This window comes from Clinocottus analis, unplaced genomic scaffold (assembly GCF_023055335.1).
Source record: "Clinocottus analis isolate CAN_PGR_092001 unplaced genomic scaffold, fCliAna1.0.p SCAF_31, whole genome shotgun sequence".
Lineage (NCBI taxonomy): Eukaryota > Metazoa > Chordata > Actinopteri > Perciformes > Cottidae > Clinocottus > Clinocottus analis.
In genome coordinates, this window is record NW_027176054.1 from 314,536 (window position 1) to 332,500 (window position 17,965).

General features: G+C 45.4%; 1 protein-coding gene across 1 annotated transcript in view; it reads right to left on the bottom strand.

The window, feature by feature from the left end:
- Positions 1–243: 243 nt before the first annotated feature.
- meis1a (Meis homeobox 1 a) overlaps positions 244–17,965 on the bottom strand; it is a 43,600-nt gene continuing 25,878 nt past the window's right edge. The window contains exons 9-13 of the mRNA XM_068595670.1: positions 13,679–13,755; positions 7,157–7,215; positions 4,144–4,233; positions 3,280–3,389; positions 244–881 (exon numbers count right to left, since the gene is read on the bottom strand). Of these exons, the coding sequence (XP_068451771.1) occupies positions 3,337–3,389; positions 4,144–4,233; positions 7,157–7,215; positions 13,679–13,755 (279 nt within the window). The 3' untranslated portion in view covers positions 244–881; positions 3,280–3,336. The remainder of the gene's footprint in view (positions 882–3,279; positions 3,390–4,143; positions 4,234–7,156; positions 7,216–13,678; positions 13,756–17,965) is intronic.

A 17,965-nucleotide genomic window follows, 5' to 3' on the forward strand; every position in this document is an offset into this window, starting at 1 on the left:
CCAGGAAGTGAGCAGAAAAGTGGAAAAACCTGCAAAAGAAAGCGTGACTTGAAAGATCATATTGTTTTTTTTTAATATGCAATATTTAGTCCGCTCAGTATCCAGTCACGCCAGCTGTCGAACAGGTAAAACACCTGTGAACACACAGGTACGGCGTCCTGTAGCTCCTCCCCCTACAGCCTCCGTCATGAAACACTTCCACGAATCGAGGCACAAATTTGCGTCACTTTTTTTATTTTTTATTTGTATTATTATTTTGGAACTCAAAGGGTTTGAAGATAGACGTCTATGAAAAAAAAACAACAAAAAGACAAACACACACAGTGTGAAACGTGAAACAGTACAAGTCCTTTTCCTTTAAAACAGTATATTAATGCAAAAAAACAACAAACAACAACAAAAAGGCGGCAGTCTCTGGGTCACGTGACCTCTGCCGGCCGGCTCTTCCAGAGCGTCGGCCTCTCGAGGAAACGACTTTCATACAGACATCAGCTTCACGTCGATATGAGTTCAACCGCTGGAGAGAGAGAAGGGGGAAGAGAGAGGAATAGGAAGCGCTGCCGGTGTCAAAATGTCCACTTCGGGCTTCCGTAGTTGTCGTCCAGAGAGTTGAAGGAGGTTGAGGATCTTTCTGCCGACGCCGCGGAGGGAGAAACCATCGAATCCAGAGACGAGCGCGTCCTGGAAGTCGTCCCGCCGAGGAGACGCTGGATGTGTGTTAGTCGCTCCGGGGCCTCCGGCCGTCCCCAAGGTGTGTGTGTGTGTGTGTGTGTGTGTGTGTGTGGCGTCTCTCGGCGGCCGTCAGGTGTGTTTTCTTTCCCAGGTCGTGCTGAAGGGAGGACGGGGAGGGTCCTGCTCCGAGGCCTGAGGCTGATGGAGGCCTGCGGAGAGAGAGGAGGAGGAAGATGGAGGAGGAGCGTCAACAGGAAGTTCAGTCAGAGAGGAAACAGCTGAGGAGACGCGTCTGTTGGATGAAGGAGAAGAAGAAGAAGAAGGAGAAGAAGGAGAAGAAGAAGAAGATGAAAAAGAAGGAGAAGAAGGAGAAGAAGAAGAAGGAGAAGAAGGAGAAGGAGAAGAAGAAGAGGAAGGAGATGAAGAAGAAGAAGAAGAAGAAGAAGAAGAAACAGGAAAAATAGCAACGACCTCATCGATGCACGTCACGGTGAAAAGGTACGAAACCTTCTGCAAGAGAGGAGTCATGACCAGTGGATTCACATGACTTTAAACCAAATTTCCAAGATTTTTAACCAAATTTTAAACCAAATGTTGATGAGCAAACATTGTGTGAAATGTGTGTGTAAACAGTAAAAAGTGATAAAATGTATTATTTAAACATTGAGGATTCAAATCATACAGTAAACCTTAAATGACTCAAATGAATGAGAGACAATAGTTTGATTAAAAGAATAAACATTTATACAGATGTCTGTATGGATGCTGCTGATATTTTGAGCCTCTTTCTTTTAAAAGCAGATTCATGATTTATAACTCAGCGTAAGTGAACGTCATGAACACATGAATATAACACATTTACACGACTTCTACTACACTTTTCCAGGCCTGGAAATAACCCATTTTAAAATTCCAGAACTTTCCCAGGTTTCCCGTGACCTTTGAACCCTGGAGAGAAGGTCAGGAAGCCGCCACGCAAAGAGGGAAATATGAGAGTGTAAATCTAAAATATCTGCAAAGTCCACCAACAGGTGAAGAGCGAGGCTCAAGCTGCGCTGCAAATACACATGTAAATAATAAATAGGATGTAAATATTTGTTCTAGAAGCTCTGTGATGTCCTGAGTGAGTTTACAGCATCGGTTCAGTTTTTACTTTACTTATTATGGTTTTACTGGTTCATTCATCACTTTGTTTTACTGACGACGCCTCCACAAAATAATTTACATATATATATATTTTACTTTACACAAATTTACTAAATTAAAGCTAAAAAAAAAAAGCATATTTTAGAGTAAAAAAAAACAAAAAAAGGGGGTCGAAGTTTGAGCCTCCAGTTCGGAAATAATGTTCCAGAAGAAGCTAACGAGGGGAAAAAACAAAAAAACAGGCCAAATTGATTGTGGAGTGGTCATTTCCTCCTGTGTGTGTGTGTGTGTGTGTGTGTGTGTGTGTGTGTGTGTGTGTGTGTCTCGGCTGCACGCATGGCTGCATCAGATCCCAGCTGACAGGTGTATTGTTTCCCGGGAGCCATAAGCTCAATAATGGCCGAGGGAAGAAAGAAACGCTTCTTCTGAAGACTCTTTAATTGTCTTCGGTCCGAGTGATGTTTGCCGTCTGACTGACCACATTTTAAGGGAAACCTCTCCTCCTCCTCTTCCTCCTCTTCCTCCCCCAGCTCTAACTCCTCTACACTTCCTCTCCACACATTAACATCCTCTTAATCTCTCCTCCCTTCACTGCCCCTCCTCCTCCTCCTCCTCCTCCTCCTCCTCCTCCTCCTCCTCTTCCTCTCCAGCCTAATAATGAAAACTGCTTACAGAGTAATTGGACTCCGTGTAATCAAATAAAGAGATGAGAGCGTTCTGCGTCTCTCGCTAACGATCAGTTCGTTAGAGCGAACGTGGAGAGGATCTCAGAGGATTAATTGACCTTTAAATCAGATGGAAATGGCTTTAATTAGCGAGGAGGAGCCGGAGAAAAAGGGACCGCAGAGGACGAGAGGGATGTTTTTGACGTCTTGCTTTTATTGGATTTTATTTCTTACAGCGCTCTGCCTCAAGACAGACGTTTGAATACGAGAGAGAGCATGTGATCATGTGACTGAAGGGTCTGACAGCGCCCACATGGAGACTTTATCGCTGTCACTCATAACGTTATGGGGAACTGACGCTATCCAGCAATCGTTAAATCACTGTTTTAAACCGTTAAAGTGACGGACTCTTCATCCTTTACATCACAATGATGTAAATAATATATTAATATTATAATATAGAATATATTATAATATTAACATATTATAATATAGTAATTGTGAGATCATTTTTAGATCATGAGGAGCGAGTTATGACGTAAACCAGGTAGCGCACACACACACACACGTACACACACACTCATACACCTATGCACACAGACACAGACACACACACACACACACACACACACTTATATGCACACACACGCACATACACCTATGCACACACACCGACAGTAAAATGTAAAATTGTGACGAGGTTATAAACACGTGACTCGCGGTTACACACACGTGACTGGCGGTCACACACACACGTGACTGGCGGTCACACACACACGTGACTGGCGGTACTCACGGCGCTCTGGCGGGACACTGGGCGTGTCCTCTGGCTGCAGCGGTGTTGGCGGTGGTGCTACATGTAGTGCCACTGGCCCTCCACGCCCATCCCCACGCCGCCGATGGGACCTGCAGGACCAACACACACACACACACACACACACACACACACACACACACACACACACACACACACACACACACACACACAGCTGAAGGTCTGTATCCAATCATGTCGAAACATCTCAACTGTCAAGTCAAAGTACTTTCAGGTACTGTAGTACTTTACTCGCGTGTTTCCTTTTCATTGTACTTTATATTTCCACTAGTTGTTGGATGAAGTGTTTCCTTCGTGCGTTGATAAAATCCTCTGACTTCTTCAGATAAATAAACTCTTTAAAAAGCCTCTTCTGGGCTCGTTTCTCGAGGTTCTCACTTGATGTTATAGAATATGATGCGTTGATGTAGATTAAACTAGACAACATTATATAAAGACAAGGAACATTTTACTGCACTATGAGTACTATTACTTTAATACTACAAGTACATTTAGCTGACAATACCTGCTTTTAGTTAAGGTGAAATGGAGGACTTTATACTTGTATTTTCACCGTGTAGTATTAGTCATTTTACTGAAGTAAATGATCTGAATACTTCCTCCAGCGGTGGTAAAAACACACCAATAGAAAGGTTTTTATTTTCCCGTTTTTAGTGTAGATTTACACTTTATTTTCTATTTCAATCGTATTTCAATGATTAAATATCTTTAAAATACTGAAAATGCACTCAATGTTCACAACAACATAAGGTATGAGGTGTGTGTGTGTGTGTGTGTGTGTGTGTGTGTGTGTGTGTGTGTGTGTGTGTGTGTGTGTGTGTGTACCAGGTGGTCTGATTCCCATGTGTGTCTGTCCGTCCATAACGAAGCCTCCCATTGGCTGACCATCTGGGCCGTACGGTCCTGTATGGCCCACTGTGGACAGAAGGGGGGGGGGGGGATTACTCATTTTAATTATCTGGCTGCCTGCTGTCCCACAGTGATGACATCACTCTCACACTCACACTGCGAGGCTAAGGACGGTCTGACAGCTGCCGTCTGTCACACAGCGACTCCTTCGTGGAGGGAGAGGTCGGCCTCTCGCTGACGTTAAGACACTTTGGCTATTTGCTATTCCTGATCCCCAGAGGACGAACATCGGTGACTCTGGTGACCCCTGACCTGTCGACTGTGTCTAAGAAATGGACGTAGACACTGGGAAGTCCCCCGTTGGTCATTTTGAAGCCTTTGAGTTCGTCGCCATCTTGTTTGTTTTTTTAAACCGGAAGCGACGCAAGAGGGCGGAGCCAAGTGCAACCGAGTGAAAACACACAATGTAAAGGTTAAAACTATACAACGACAACGCGGACAACCTCCAGACTGAACAACGCTGTGGTAGTGACCTGTCAATCACCTTGTAGCCCCCTGGTGGTCAGGAGAGAGAATGCAGCTTGAACACATGAAGCATAGACTTCTATACAACCAGAGGAGTCGCCCCCTGGTGGTCAGGAGAGAGAATGCAGCTTGAACACATGAAGCATAGACTTCTATATAACCTGACTTCTTTTTAAAACAAAAGCACAATCTCCTCCTGTTCATTTGATTAAACACTACAATAACCAGCTGTTTTAATAAATAAAAACGTACATTTGTGTTTTTAAACGTCTTCAGGAGGAACCAATGGGCTCGAAGCTGACAGACAGGAAGTCAAAGTATTGAGAGGCTCCAACGTGTTGTTGTTTATTTGGCTCGTGTCGGTTAAAATCAATCCATAAGTCGACAGAAAACCATCAAAAGAAGCTGCAGGTTTAACAGTTTTCACATCTTAAAATGCTGTAGATCATATTTTATATTTGTTTCAGATATAATCTCGTAAATAAAATCTCTTCTGTTTTCTCTAAACTTGTTTGTGTCGTAGTTTATTTTCCTCTTTTTCATCTGGCGTCTGATCTTCAGAGGGAGGAGGAGAGGAGGAGGAGGAGGGGAGGCGGTCATTAATCAATGATGAGACGACTGAAAATGAAACGCATTCATCCTCGCGGGGGAAATTAGCTCCATAAAGTTTCATCCTGAAGGGACGGGAGGGAAGTTTTTTTCTTCTTTCAATCAATCTACATAGCCGCATTCCCAGGATCCAGGTCTTTAACAGTTTCTCATCGCCCTCATTCAGCGGCGCGGCGAGGCTTTTGTGTGGAAGTCAGCTGCGGGGTAAATGCTAACAAAGCTCAGGGGCCAAAAGGCTAGCGGTACTTTAGCCCCGCTTTAGCCCCGGCTCCTATTTGTTTTAATCCCAGGTTAAAATGTTCAATGGAGTGGTCAGTCAAAGCGATTAGCGTCTTTGTCTGGAGCTAATCCTGCTGGGGTTTAGAGGCCATTCAATCCTGGAGTTTAAGCTTCTCTGTTTCGCTTTAACACACCGAGGAGCCAAGAGAGCAAAAGACAGAGTGAGCTGGAGGAGAGTGTGTGTGTGTGTGTGTGTGTGTGTGTGTGTGTGTTCACCAGTGAGGCTTTTTAGTGCGTCTTACTGCTCAAATTCAGGCTGCAGGAGCGTGTTTACATGCACTTAGTATTCCAGTTATGATCAGGTGTTTACATGAAGACGTCAACTTCTGGATTTTACAAATTTTAATAAATCTCCTTTTACTCTACTTTATGATATATTTTACCCTAAATCTCTAAATAACCATCAGGCTGTATAGAAGAAGACTTGGAACTAGAGATTGAGACATAAACTCATGTTTACAATGTTTACTGAGGGAATACATCAAGAGAGAAGTAGAGTCACTTATATAGACTTCTATACAACCAGAGGAGTCGCCCACTAGTGGTCAGGAGAGAGAATGCAGCTTTAACACATGAAGCATAGACTTCTATACAACCAGAGGAGTCGCCCCCTGGTGGTCAGGAGAGAGAATGCAGCTTTAACACATGAAGCATAGACTTCTATACAACCACAGGAGTCCTCCATGCTAACATAAGTCTTTTTCTCAGTACATTTGTGCTTTTTGCTTTCAGACATTGGAGTTATTGGATCGCGTGAGCTCAAAGAAAACCCTTCAAACAGTTCCATCATGGAGGCAAATCTCCTCTTCCGCTATCAAGGTATCCAAAAAAAACACGCCGGCATCACCGACACGTGGACCGCCGCCCGGTTCTACTGCACGTCTGTGCAACCTTTGACCTTTTGTGATCGCACAACGACGCCAAAACCGTCCGAGCAGAAACACGAGGCCGCATGTTTGGCCTTGAAGCCACAGACAAAAGGTTGAAGAATGCGACTGTTACGATATCATTAAAGCAACGCTCATCAATCACGTGAGCCCCTCCCCCCCCCGAGTGAACAAAACCACCAGCAGTTCACCAGCGGGCCATGTGGGACGCATTTGACTCTTTTTAAAATATTTTTTATGTGACCGCCGTAGCCAGAAACTGTTACAGAAATAAAACTCTTGAGATCTGAGACTCAAACAGTTTTTTGCCAAACGGCAAATTTATCGACACGCGAAGCTTCCAAAATCACAGCATCTCTTGTTGTTTACGCCTTCGGGGGTTTGATTTGCTTTTTTTTTCTCTCCCAGACACAAACTGATCGTCCGACTTTTTTCACTGCCCACAGCGTCATTGTGCATTATGACACCTGGTCAAACAGCTTTGATCCACAGCTAAAGGTTCAACAGAAGGCCGGCATCAGCTCTTTTTTTAAAGAATGTAAATGATTTAAATTGAAAGATTATGAGATTTCATCATCAAAATGACACTGTGTTACTATCAGGTCTAGATGTTGATACGAGAACAAAGCCGGATGCGGATCTGGACCAGAAAGTAAATATATATTTTAAGAAAAGGAATAAAAACTTGCCTGCTCTGTTGGACTGGTCGATCATGGGCTGAACGATCCGCCGCCTCGCGTTGATGAACCTGAGGAACAGGAGGAGGAGAGAAACAGAAGGAGGGAGGAGAAGGAGGAGAAGGTTTAGAAACGAGGAGCAGCGGCAGTCTGTCGATGCTCGGCCTGTAAAGCTGCAGAGAAACCTCCGGTTCACTGTGGGACATTGAACGCCTCACTGCACACAGAAATATCACATGTTTCTCTCGCAGGACTCATTTCTAGTTTTCTTAACGCGACTGAAAGAAAAAGAAGAAGAAAAAAGGTTCAAATCACAACATAGAGATGTTTTATTTACGACCACGTGGAACATAAAACGCGTCGTTGAGCGTCAACAGAATTATCTCACCGAGATGTTTATATTGGGAAGAAAGTTGCCTTTTTTACCATTTGGGGGAAGACACGATAAAAAAAAATAATTGTTTTTTACACAAAAATAACTAAACTTTAAAGGATAACCGAGTATTTATTAGCGATATGATTAGAAACCAAGAAGCAAAGGAAACCAATGGTTTAGTCGCTCAACTGGTTTGGTTTCCTTTCGCCAACAGCTTTAGCTTAGCAGCTAAAAGCTAAACATAAGCAAAGGTTTAGCTTAAAGCGCTAACATTTTGGTCTCGTCAGTTAGCAAGTAAGCTTATAGTTCATGTTAGTAACTAAAATTATTTTTATTATTAGCCAGGAACAATTATCTTGTGGTTTGTTTTGAAACCAGGATTTTAGATCAACATCTAAAACGTTGAAACGTCGTTTGATTTCCTGAATTCAACGGTTCAGTTTATCAGCTAACATTGTAAACAACAACAAAGCTGTAGAGCAACAGCTCCAACCACGTTCCTGTTTATCTCATCGACCAAAACAGTTTTGGTTTCGGTGAGCAAAAACATTCAAGCTAGCAGCTAAAAGCGTTTTAATTTTATTTTAGCCGCTTGAATTCAGACACACTGTTAGCTTAAAGTCAGGTTTAGCGGCTAAAGCAAATGCATCCAAAGACGCCGTTAGCTTGGCGACCACGTGCTAGCCAAAGGAAAACCAGCTATTTGGTAACACTTCGGTCTGTTGTGTTACTGAAGTGTTGTCCCACAGTTAACACAGGAGGGTTTGTACAGTATTTCTCCCGACAGAGAAAAGTGTGAACTGCACTGAAACAAGACAGCGATGGCTGCAGGCGGCGAGGAGGGGGCTGCAGCAGCGGTGCATTCATACATGTCCCCTTCTAAGTACACTCTTGAAAGCCATCATCCTGGTATGCGTGACCTATGACCTGGCACCTTCTGTGACCCCCCCTCCCCTCCCCGCCTCCCCTCCTTTAACTCCCCCATATTCGCCTCTCCCCTCTGCAGAGCAGCGCTCTGGTCTTCCTCAGCTTAAAGCCTTCTGAATCGCCTGTCGACCCCTCCTGACCCGCCCCGGAGTGAAAGCTCTGTGGTTTCCCACTTGATTTATGTCCCCTACAACCACCTCCACACCCTCACCCCACCTCCTCACCCCCGGGGGGGAGGGAGGGATAGTTCCATTTCAACTTGTTCGGAAAAAAAGAGAGGGAGCAGAGGGGGTACCAGAAAAAAGAAGTGAGGGAGGGAGGAGGAGGAGGAGGGGGGGGCGACCCTGTTTCCTTTTCAGAAAAACAAAAGCCAGAGCAGCCTTTTCAAGGAGTAAAAAAAAAAAAAAGGCTAGCAGGAGGAGGAGGAGGAGGAGGAGGAGGAGGAGGAGGAGGAGGAAGGGTGAATTACAGAAGAGTTTTTAGAGGAGAGTAAAGGAGGATCGGCTCCAACAGGAAGCGGAACAACTTTGACCAAAGATATTCAACATTATCGGGGTCTCGCCGGATTTTCTGACGAGACGCAAATGATTTACTCGTCTCAGAGCCGCGAGACGCTTTGAGCTGCTCGAGAGACTAAATATACAAAGTACTTTGAAATGAGGAGAGACAAGAGAAGAGCTGCTGCTTCCTTTTGTAAAGACGTCACAAGATAATTAAAAGAACGACGGAGACTAATGAAGAAAACATCTGTTGCGCTAACTTGTGTTTTAAATCCTTTAGATGAGAGTTAGATCTTATCTTGTGTGTTTATTTTGTGTCTATAAGGTGTAAGACAACAAATGTCCCCCCTTAGCGATCAATAAAGTATCTATCTATCTATCTAAAAAGGAGAAAGTAACAGTTGACCGCGGCTGAGGGATGTGATTTTAAAATGATGAATTTAGTTTGATTTAAACTCAGTATATTTGTGTGTATCTGACGTTGTTATTTCGTACTCGTTGGGATTATTAATTTGCGAGGAGAACAATCACGAGGTCGCTGAAGTTGAGGTGGAAACTCCCAAAAAAAAAAGAGAAGAGAGTCACGCGACCCTCCGTTTTTAACCTCCATTAAAGAGTCGAGAGCGTCACCCATTCATGACCCCTTCGCACCGTGAGACTGAGTGTACAGCTGTCAACCCATAAACACACACACACACACACACACACACACACACACACACACACACACAAAGACATTGACCATTAGCTGCCCCCCCGCCTCCCTCCTCAATAACACACTGAGGCTTATTCTTCTGCAGCCAGACGACTCATAAACTGCGATACGGCACCCAACACCGTTTGTATCAGGTCCCTTTTTTAAATTATTTAGTCCTTTTTGGTATTTATCTAACCTTTATTCATCCTGGATGGTTCTGTTAAGATTTAAAATCTCTTCTCTGGTGAAGACGTTGCTCAAACAGTCCATTTGTCTCGTTTGACCTCCCACACGACCCCAAAAAAAATCTTCTTTATGGATATTAAAAACCTCGTCATTGGTCCAAATGAAAAAGGAACCTAAGTGACTAATTTTCACCCTGAAAGACCCGAAAAAAATAATTAAAAAAAGACAATTTGTGTACACAAAACCAACAGATTGTATTTTGGGACTCGTCCTCGTCTACGTCCTCATTCTCGTCCACGTCCTCGTCTACGTCCTCGTTGACGTAGACGAGGACGTAGACGAGAACGAGGACGTAGACGAGGACGAGAACGTAGACGTGGACGAGGATGAGGACGTAGATGAGGACGAGGACGTAGACGAGGACGAGAACGACGACAACGTGGACGAGGACGAGGACGTGGACGAGGACGTAGACGAGGACGTAGACGAGGATGAGGACGTGGACGAGGACGTAGACGAGGACGTGGACGTAGACGAGGACGTGGACGAGGACGTGGACGAGGACGTGGACGAGGACGTGGACGTAGACGAGGACGTAGACGAGGACGAGGACGTAGACGAGGACGTGGACGAGGACGTGGACGAGGACGTAGACGAGGACGTAGACGAGGGCGTAGACGAGGGCGTAGACGAGGAGGATGACGTAGACGAGGACGTAGACGAGGAGGATGACGTAGACGAGGACGAGAACGTCGACGAGGAGGAGGACGTAGACGAGGACGTAGACGAGGGCGTAGACGAGGGCGTAGACGAGGAGGATGACGTAGACGAGGACGTAGACGAGGAGGAGGACGTAGACGAGGACGTAGACGGGGAGGAGGACGTAGACGAGGACGAGAACGAGGGCGTAGACGAGGACGTAGACGAGGACGAGAACGTAGACGAGGACGTAGACGAGGACGAGAACGTAGACGAGGACGTAGATGAGGACGTAGACGAGGACGTAGACGAGGACGAGGACGTAGACGAGGACGAGGACGAGGACGTAGACGAGGACGTAGACGAGGACGAGAACGTAGACGAGGACGTAGACGAGGACGAGAACGTAGACGAGGACGTAGATGAGGACGTAGACGAGGACGTAGACGAGGACGAGGACGTAGACGAGGACGAGGACGAGGACGTAGACGAGGACGAGGACGTAGACGAGGACGAGGACGTAGACGAGGACGAGAACGTAGACGAGGACGTAGACGAGGACGAGGACGAGGACGTAGACGAGGACGAGAACGTAGACGAGGACGTAGACCCGCTGGCTGATTTCTTACATTAAAACACACAAAAAAACCACACAAATTCAAACCAACAGTTATTACATCAACTGGTGTGTATCACTCAGTCAGCGTCGTCCATTCCACAATGGGATTTTTTTCTTCTTCCCACAATCACTTTTCATTCTCTCCAAATCAGTACATCTGTTCATCTCAGACGAAATAAACAAATAAACAAACGCTTATTCGGCCATGTTTGGACTTGATGTTTTCTGTTTCGGTCCTGTTGTTGTTGTTGTTCCTCCTCTGAGGTGGAAAACATCGACCTCACGTCTAAATCTTTTTTACATTAATTTCCCAGTTAAATATATTACACGGGTGGAAACTAAACCCGAACCTCCAGCCCCTCCCTTCTGGTTGGAGGAGGAGGAGGAGGAGGAGGAGGAAGAGGAGGAGGAAGAGGGTGTTTGCTCCTCTCTGTACAGTCAGTCTCCTCTCCTGAGGTTTTAAACAAAGCTGCTACACAACCACAATCACCAAACACACACACGCTGACACACTGCTTGTAAAACAGTCGATAAGCCCCGCCCACCCTGGGTGTCACTCTCAGGTCAGTACGCCACCCTCCTCCCCCTCCCTCCTCCCCCTCCTTCCCTTCCTCACCCTCTCAACCCTCCACAATGGTGTGTTTAAATAAACCAGTCCAGCTGTTTGCCATGAAAATGCCATTTACACCCTCACACACACACACACACACACACACACACACACACACACACACACACACACACACACACACACACACACACACACACGCTCATAAATCAACAAACAAAAAAAATTAAAAAACACAAAAAACGGATCTGACAGTTCGACCAAAAACGTAGATGAACATGATTTAATTCATTTACTTTTTAGTTTGTTAATGTTTAGATAAAGGTGAGGAGGAGGAGGACATAAGGAGAGGAAACAAGGAGAGGAAATACAAGGGAGCAAGGGAAGTAAACAAGGAAAAGAGAGGAAAGGAAGCGAGGGAAGTAGAAAAAAACAAGTAGAAGGGTGGAAACAGGGAGAGGAGGGGAAATATAAGGGAGCAAGGGAAGGAAACAGAGGGAGAAGATGAAAGGAAAGGAGAGTAAAACAAGGAAAGGAGACTAAAAGAAGGACCCGAGGAAATAATGAGGATAAAATCTGTAAAATTGAAGCATAATATCTATATTACAGTCAAAAATGAACCAAAGCCAAATCAACCAGTTAAGAGCACACACACACACACACACACACACACACACGCACACACACACACACCGTGTGATCCCCCCGTATAAAGCGGCGGTCGGATCAAAGCTTCGTTTACAGCCTCCGTCTCTGCTCGCTCGCTCTGAATCTGCAGAATCAGGAAAAAACACTGCGAGCGGCTCCAGAGGCGTTACCACGGCAACTGCCAAATATTCAAGAGGGAGCGGGTCGGGCTCATGGCACCGGTACACACACACACACACACACACACCCACACACACACACACACACACACACACACACACACACACTCTTCACCTCGGAACCGGCTGTTTAACAACTTCTGAAGGTGTTTCCACTCAGTCAAAAATTCATGTGAAATATTTTTAATTTGTGCGTTTTTTTGATTCTGTGAGATGAAAAAAAATTATACAAAAAAAGCATAAAAATCCGCGTTCATTCCACGACGTTACGAGACCGAAGCGCTGGAGCGAGTTTTGGGATCGTTTCCTGCTCCTCCTGACGAGTTAAGCATCCTGAAGGAAACTTTCTGCTGCCAGCTTCTTTCATTCAGAAAGAAAGAAAAGTGTTTCTAAATGAGATAAAAATCATTTAAAGATGATGTCATGACACAGAAAAAGGCCTCAGATTGTGTGAGTGACCGCTCCTGCCGTTTATATATCATGCAAAAATACATGTGGATGTAAAATCTAAATACTTAAATTCCTCTTTTTGTTTTTGGTGATTGATCGAGTGTGGTTACATTTTTCTTCTCCAAATAATTTGTTGATGAGACCTCTACTCCCTCTGAAGCCACTCCCCCCTCTGAAGCCACGCCTCCTCTGAAGCCACTCCCTCATCTGAAGCCACACCTCCTCTGAAGCCACTCCCCCTTCTGAAGCCACGCCCCCCAAAACGATCATCATGAACGCAAACAACCAACATGGCTGTTGTCCGTACTCACTGCCAAGACACCGGATTACTTTCCCTCTTTTTAAATGTGTCTGAATATAAAACATTAAAAAATGTAAAAAGGAAGATTACCAACGCCATCTTTAAATCTAGGCAGGATTAAACCGTGTGGCTAAATCCCCCGACACTGTAATTTGTTGACGTTTTCCATTTCTGCGACATAAACAGACCACGCCCACAGGTCTCTACCTCCAGCCTCCGAGCTCCAATTAACTCTCCAATTAACCCCCCCCCCCCCCCCCCCCCCCCCCCCGCTGTAACTGTAATTGGGGGATATTTGGAGAAGTGGCAACCCCACAGGATTGAAAGCACATCATTATGTTTTCCTCCGGGAAAAACACACAACGACGAACGTCGCCGACTCACCAGTTGTTGACCTGCAGGATGGTGAGGCCGGTGTCCTGAGCCAGCTGCTTCTTCTGCTCCTCCGACGGGTACGGGTGCTGCGGAGGGACAAAACACAGCGGCGTCAGCACACTGCAAAACATCACGGCGGTTGTTTCTTCTTCTTCTTCTGTTTTTTTTTTTTTCGTGAGAGCCTGAAAGCTGCTAATTAGCGTTTAAGAAGGGAGGCGGGGCTCGACTCATTAAGGGGATATGAAATGGAGCATAATTAATGGGGAAGAAATGGTGAGCCAATTAGAGAGGGAAGCCAAGTGGAGAGGGCGCCCCGTTAATTAGTGCGTGTGTGTGTGTGTGTGTGAGTGTGTGTGTGTGTGCGTGTGTGTGTGTTGGGGGTTCGTTCAGGCTTGTTTCTCTCACAGTAGCGGATCAGAACAGGCCCGAGGCTGCTCGGCTCCATCCCTGGAGTCTGCATGAGTGTGTGTGTGTTTATTATGCTTTCAAATGTTATGTTGTAGGTATTGATTCAACGTATCCTCACTCAGCGGTTCATTTGTTATTTTACGCAAAGTTATTTTCGGGCGTTCTTCCTCCAAGTGTTCGGATTAAATTAGCAATCAGAGCGGCTACGCTAACCGAGCCCCCGAGCGGCGGGAGTTTTTTTTTACATCGCGGACAAAAAACAGTGGAAAACAACATCCTAGTCAACTTACGCTGGGACAGTGACGTCTGTAAATCAGCGAGAGACTCTTTTTTAAAAGGTAAAACAACTTAATTTAACCCTCATTTGAATAATTAGGTCCTTAAAGATGTAAATTGCACTAATAGACAAACAAAAGCTATTATGTTCCCTCCCCCGCTCATGTGAATGACAACCGAAGGCTGGGAGGAGTGAAAGGAAACACTCGTGCACTCTCTGTAACAAATATATATATATGTATAATTAAACTCTTAACAACTAGCGATCTTTCGTCATTAGACCGCTGTTTGTTCCTCTGGTGTGAAATGAGGTCAATGTTGACGTTTTACGGCGATTCCGTCGTTATTTGAACCCGGACGACGACCTTTTTCTCGACCTAACCTGGTAGTTTTGGCGCCTAAACGTAACCGAGTCGTTTCCTGTGAAGTTTATTTTGAAAAGACAGAAGGCGGTACACTCGACACGTCGCTGGCTTTCGTAGAGAAACGCACAAAGAACGAGGAGTAACGTTACGTGAGATGACGACCACCAGGTGTCGCTAAATCTCCTTTTTTTAAAAACTATTTTGTGGCACTGCATGAACGCAATAAAGAAAAACAATCGTGAGATTAATACATAATGCGGCTTCGTCCCTTCCTCACGATGCGGCTTCGCTGTGAGAAATGGCCGACGTCCATAAAGAGGCCTCGGCAGTCCGAGCTCGAGTTGAATCAAGTCCTCCTGGCAGCCATGTGTCGGCTCCTTGTTGCCGGGTTTATTTTCCACAGAAATAAAACTACTCGCAACAGTCAGGACAAAAAGAGGGGATTTTATTCTATAAAACCCACAGGAGGGGGGTCGTATAACTCAAAAGAAGAGTCACACTTTCACAATAACACATTTATTCTGACCACGGGAGTCTTGTTTTTAAGACAGACAGGTTGAGGTAAAATGTGTTAAGATTCACCACGGCGGTTTATTTAACTCATCTGAATGGCACTCCCCTTCCTCCCCCCTCCTCTTCCTCCTCCTGGAGTGGAGAGAAAAGTTCATGTGAAGCTGTTGAACAATAAATTATGTTTCAGTGCAACCGGCTGACAGCGAGTGAGAGCTCCTTCGTCTGCAACCAGCTGCTGCCGGTCCCGTCCCTGACCCAGATAGCAGCGCTTTCATGAGCAGCGTTTTTTCTTCTTCTTCTTCTTCTTCTTCTTTTCACACTGATGTAACATGCATCGCTGCTCAAGAGTTCAGACTCGTTAAACTCTGCAGAGGACAAGAGCGGCGCGAGAGAGAGAGAGAGAGAGAGAGAGAGAGAGAGAGAGAGAGAGAGAGTCCAAAATGGCCGGAGACACGAGTCTGCTGCTGCGACCGAGTCTTGAAAATAAAACAACGTGAGAACCGGAAAGCACGAGATGAGCAGAGAGACGAGGGTTTATTTTATTTCTACATTTCTAATGGAAATATTTGACATCATGAAAGAACCGCGTCATTCTTCCAAGTGATTTAAAAGATCATTTCCAAAATTTTTCTCTTTGGTTTTAACCGTGAAGTGTAATGAGAAATGGATGCAGTCATCGTGACGCCATCTATTGTTTTTCCGCCATCTTGGACCGCCATCTTGGTTTACGGCCGTCGCCATGTTGTTTTTGGACACCTTACGTCAGCCGATTCCTGAGAGCAGGACCTGGAGCTCCGTGCCGCGACGTTCTTCTTCGTTCTTTTAGGATATGTCAGTTTTGCCGTGGTCGATCGTGCAAACGATCAAACTTTTTCTCTTTTTAAAAACGCACCTGGCGTTCAAGTTGAAACCAGCGATTCACGACAACTCAGCGCGGTAAACAAGAGTCTGACCCTCGCTCTTACACGCCCTTATTTGTACTAATGCAGATTCTGATTTTATGTTGGATATCAGATCAAATTGGCTGCAGAAAGTAGAAAATAATGTAAAAAACCTGCCATGTTTCCGCTAAACCCAACCACGAGTGAACATGACCTGAAGCTGAATCCAACAGCAGAACATTTTACTGCTTAAAACTGTATTTTTGTTCCCTTTAAGTACTTCTTACATCAGTAAAGGCTTTCATTACCCGTTCCTTCAGGGGTCTGAAGTCATGAAACCGCCATTTCTAAATGTGATTAACAATCCAAAGTGATATATTTTCACTGCAGCCCGTAAAAAGACAAAACGACGACGACAAGATATTAGCGACACGGGAAGCAGGAAGATTCCTCCACTTCCTGTTTCACTACAAACCCCCCAACGCTTTTTTATCGTCTCACATCCAAACGGCCTCGGGCCGACACCAGAAGACTCGCCACATGTCTCTCCGTGGCGAGGAAGGGAAAGTGTTTGATGTCGCCTTTCCCTCCGCCCCGACCGTCCCCGCTCCGCCCAAACTGCAGCGTTTTCCCCTGTGATCTGATAGCAGGTAATTGGCCTAAACTGCCTCTAATTTGCCACAAAGAGCGATAATCATGTGGTCGTTTCATCGCCTCCTCGGCCGCAGAGTCGCGGCTCCCTCCTGGGGGGGGGGGGGGGGGGGGGGGAGGAGGAGGAGGAGGAAGAGGAGGAGGAGGAAGAGGAGGAGCCGTGACGGTTCCGACTGCAGAACAAGGACGAGACAAAGCAAAATGACGAGGCCCGACTCGGAGCGTCGCGTGACCGCGCAGATTGTTTAAACCTGTGCAACACACACACACACACACACACACACACACACACACACACACACACACACACACACACACACACACACACAGCTGGGTCAGAACCATCCAGCTCTTATTGCTCATCAAGTCCACGTGAAATCGCAGCCGTCGACACGCAGCGCGGAAAGCAACTTTTTTTCTTTTCTCCAAGCCGCAGCAGAGGATCCTGGGAGGCGAGAGTAGAAACACATGGCGCTGCCGGTTCAGGGCCGGGGTCCAACCTCCCGGTGTAATTTCAGAGTTTCCACTCCGGGTTTTAATCTGAAGCCACCTGCTCGTTATAAAATGATAATCCTGTTAGCTGAGGGAGAGGGAGGGGCTCAGCGGCTGGTCTGGAATCAGCTGTTTGCTGCCCGTCTCACAAGGCAGAGCTTATCTAAATAACGTAACATCGGGTCGTGAGGCTTACGAGTGCACAGATTAGCAAAATTACCAATTTGAGCAGAACAAATTAACTTTTAACTGGTTATGAAACAGTTTAAATAGTTATTCTTCGTGCTTTTGCGCTTATTTCTGGGCCCGCAGGAGGGAAGGGAGACACGGAGCGAAGCAGTAAAACACAGAAACAATACCGCGTTTGTCCACAGGGGCCGCCAAACTCAAAGTGAATATTCCTCCGAGTAGCTTTAAAACTCATGTTTTTGCGTAACAACTTATTTAATTGCCAAAACTACAATCTTGTTTTTGCTGACTTTAATTTATCATCTTACTGCAGTACAGGTGTAAAGTGTGACATCACTGTTGTGGGTGTGGTTAAGTTGTTTCTTCTCTTATTAATACACATGCCACTTTTATTTAAAGATGTATATACTTGCTTTAAAGCACTGTTGTCTTTGATTTACCATATTTATCTCGTATTGCACTATGTTAATTGTTTTTTATTATATTTATATTGTTTTATTCTGTGTTTATTGTTGTTAAAT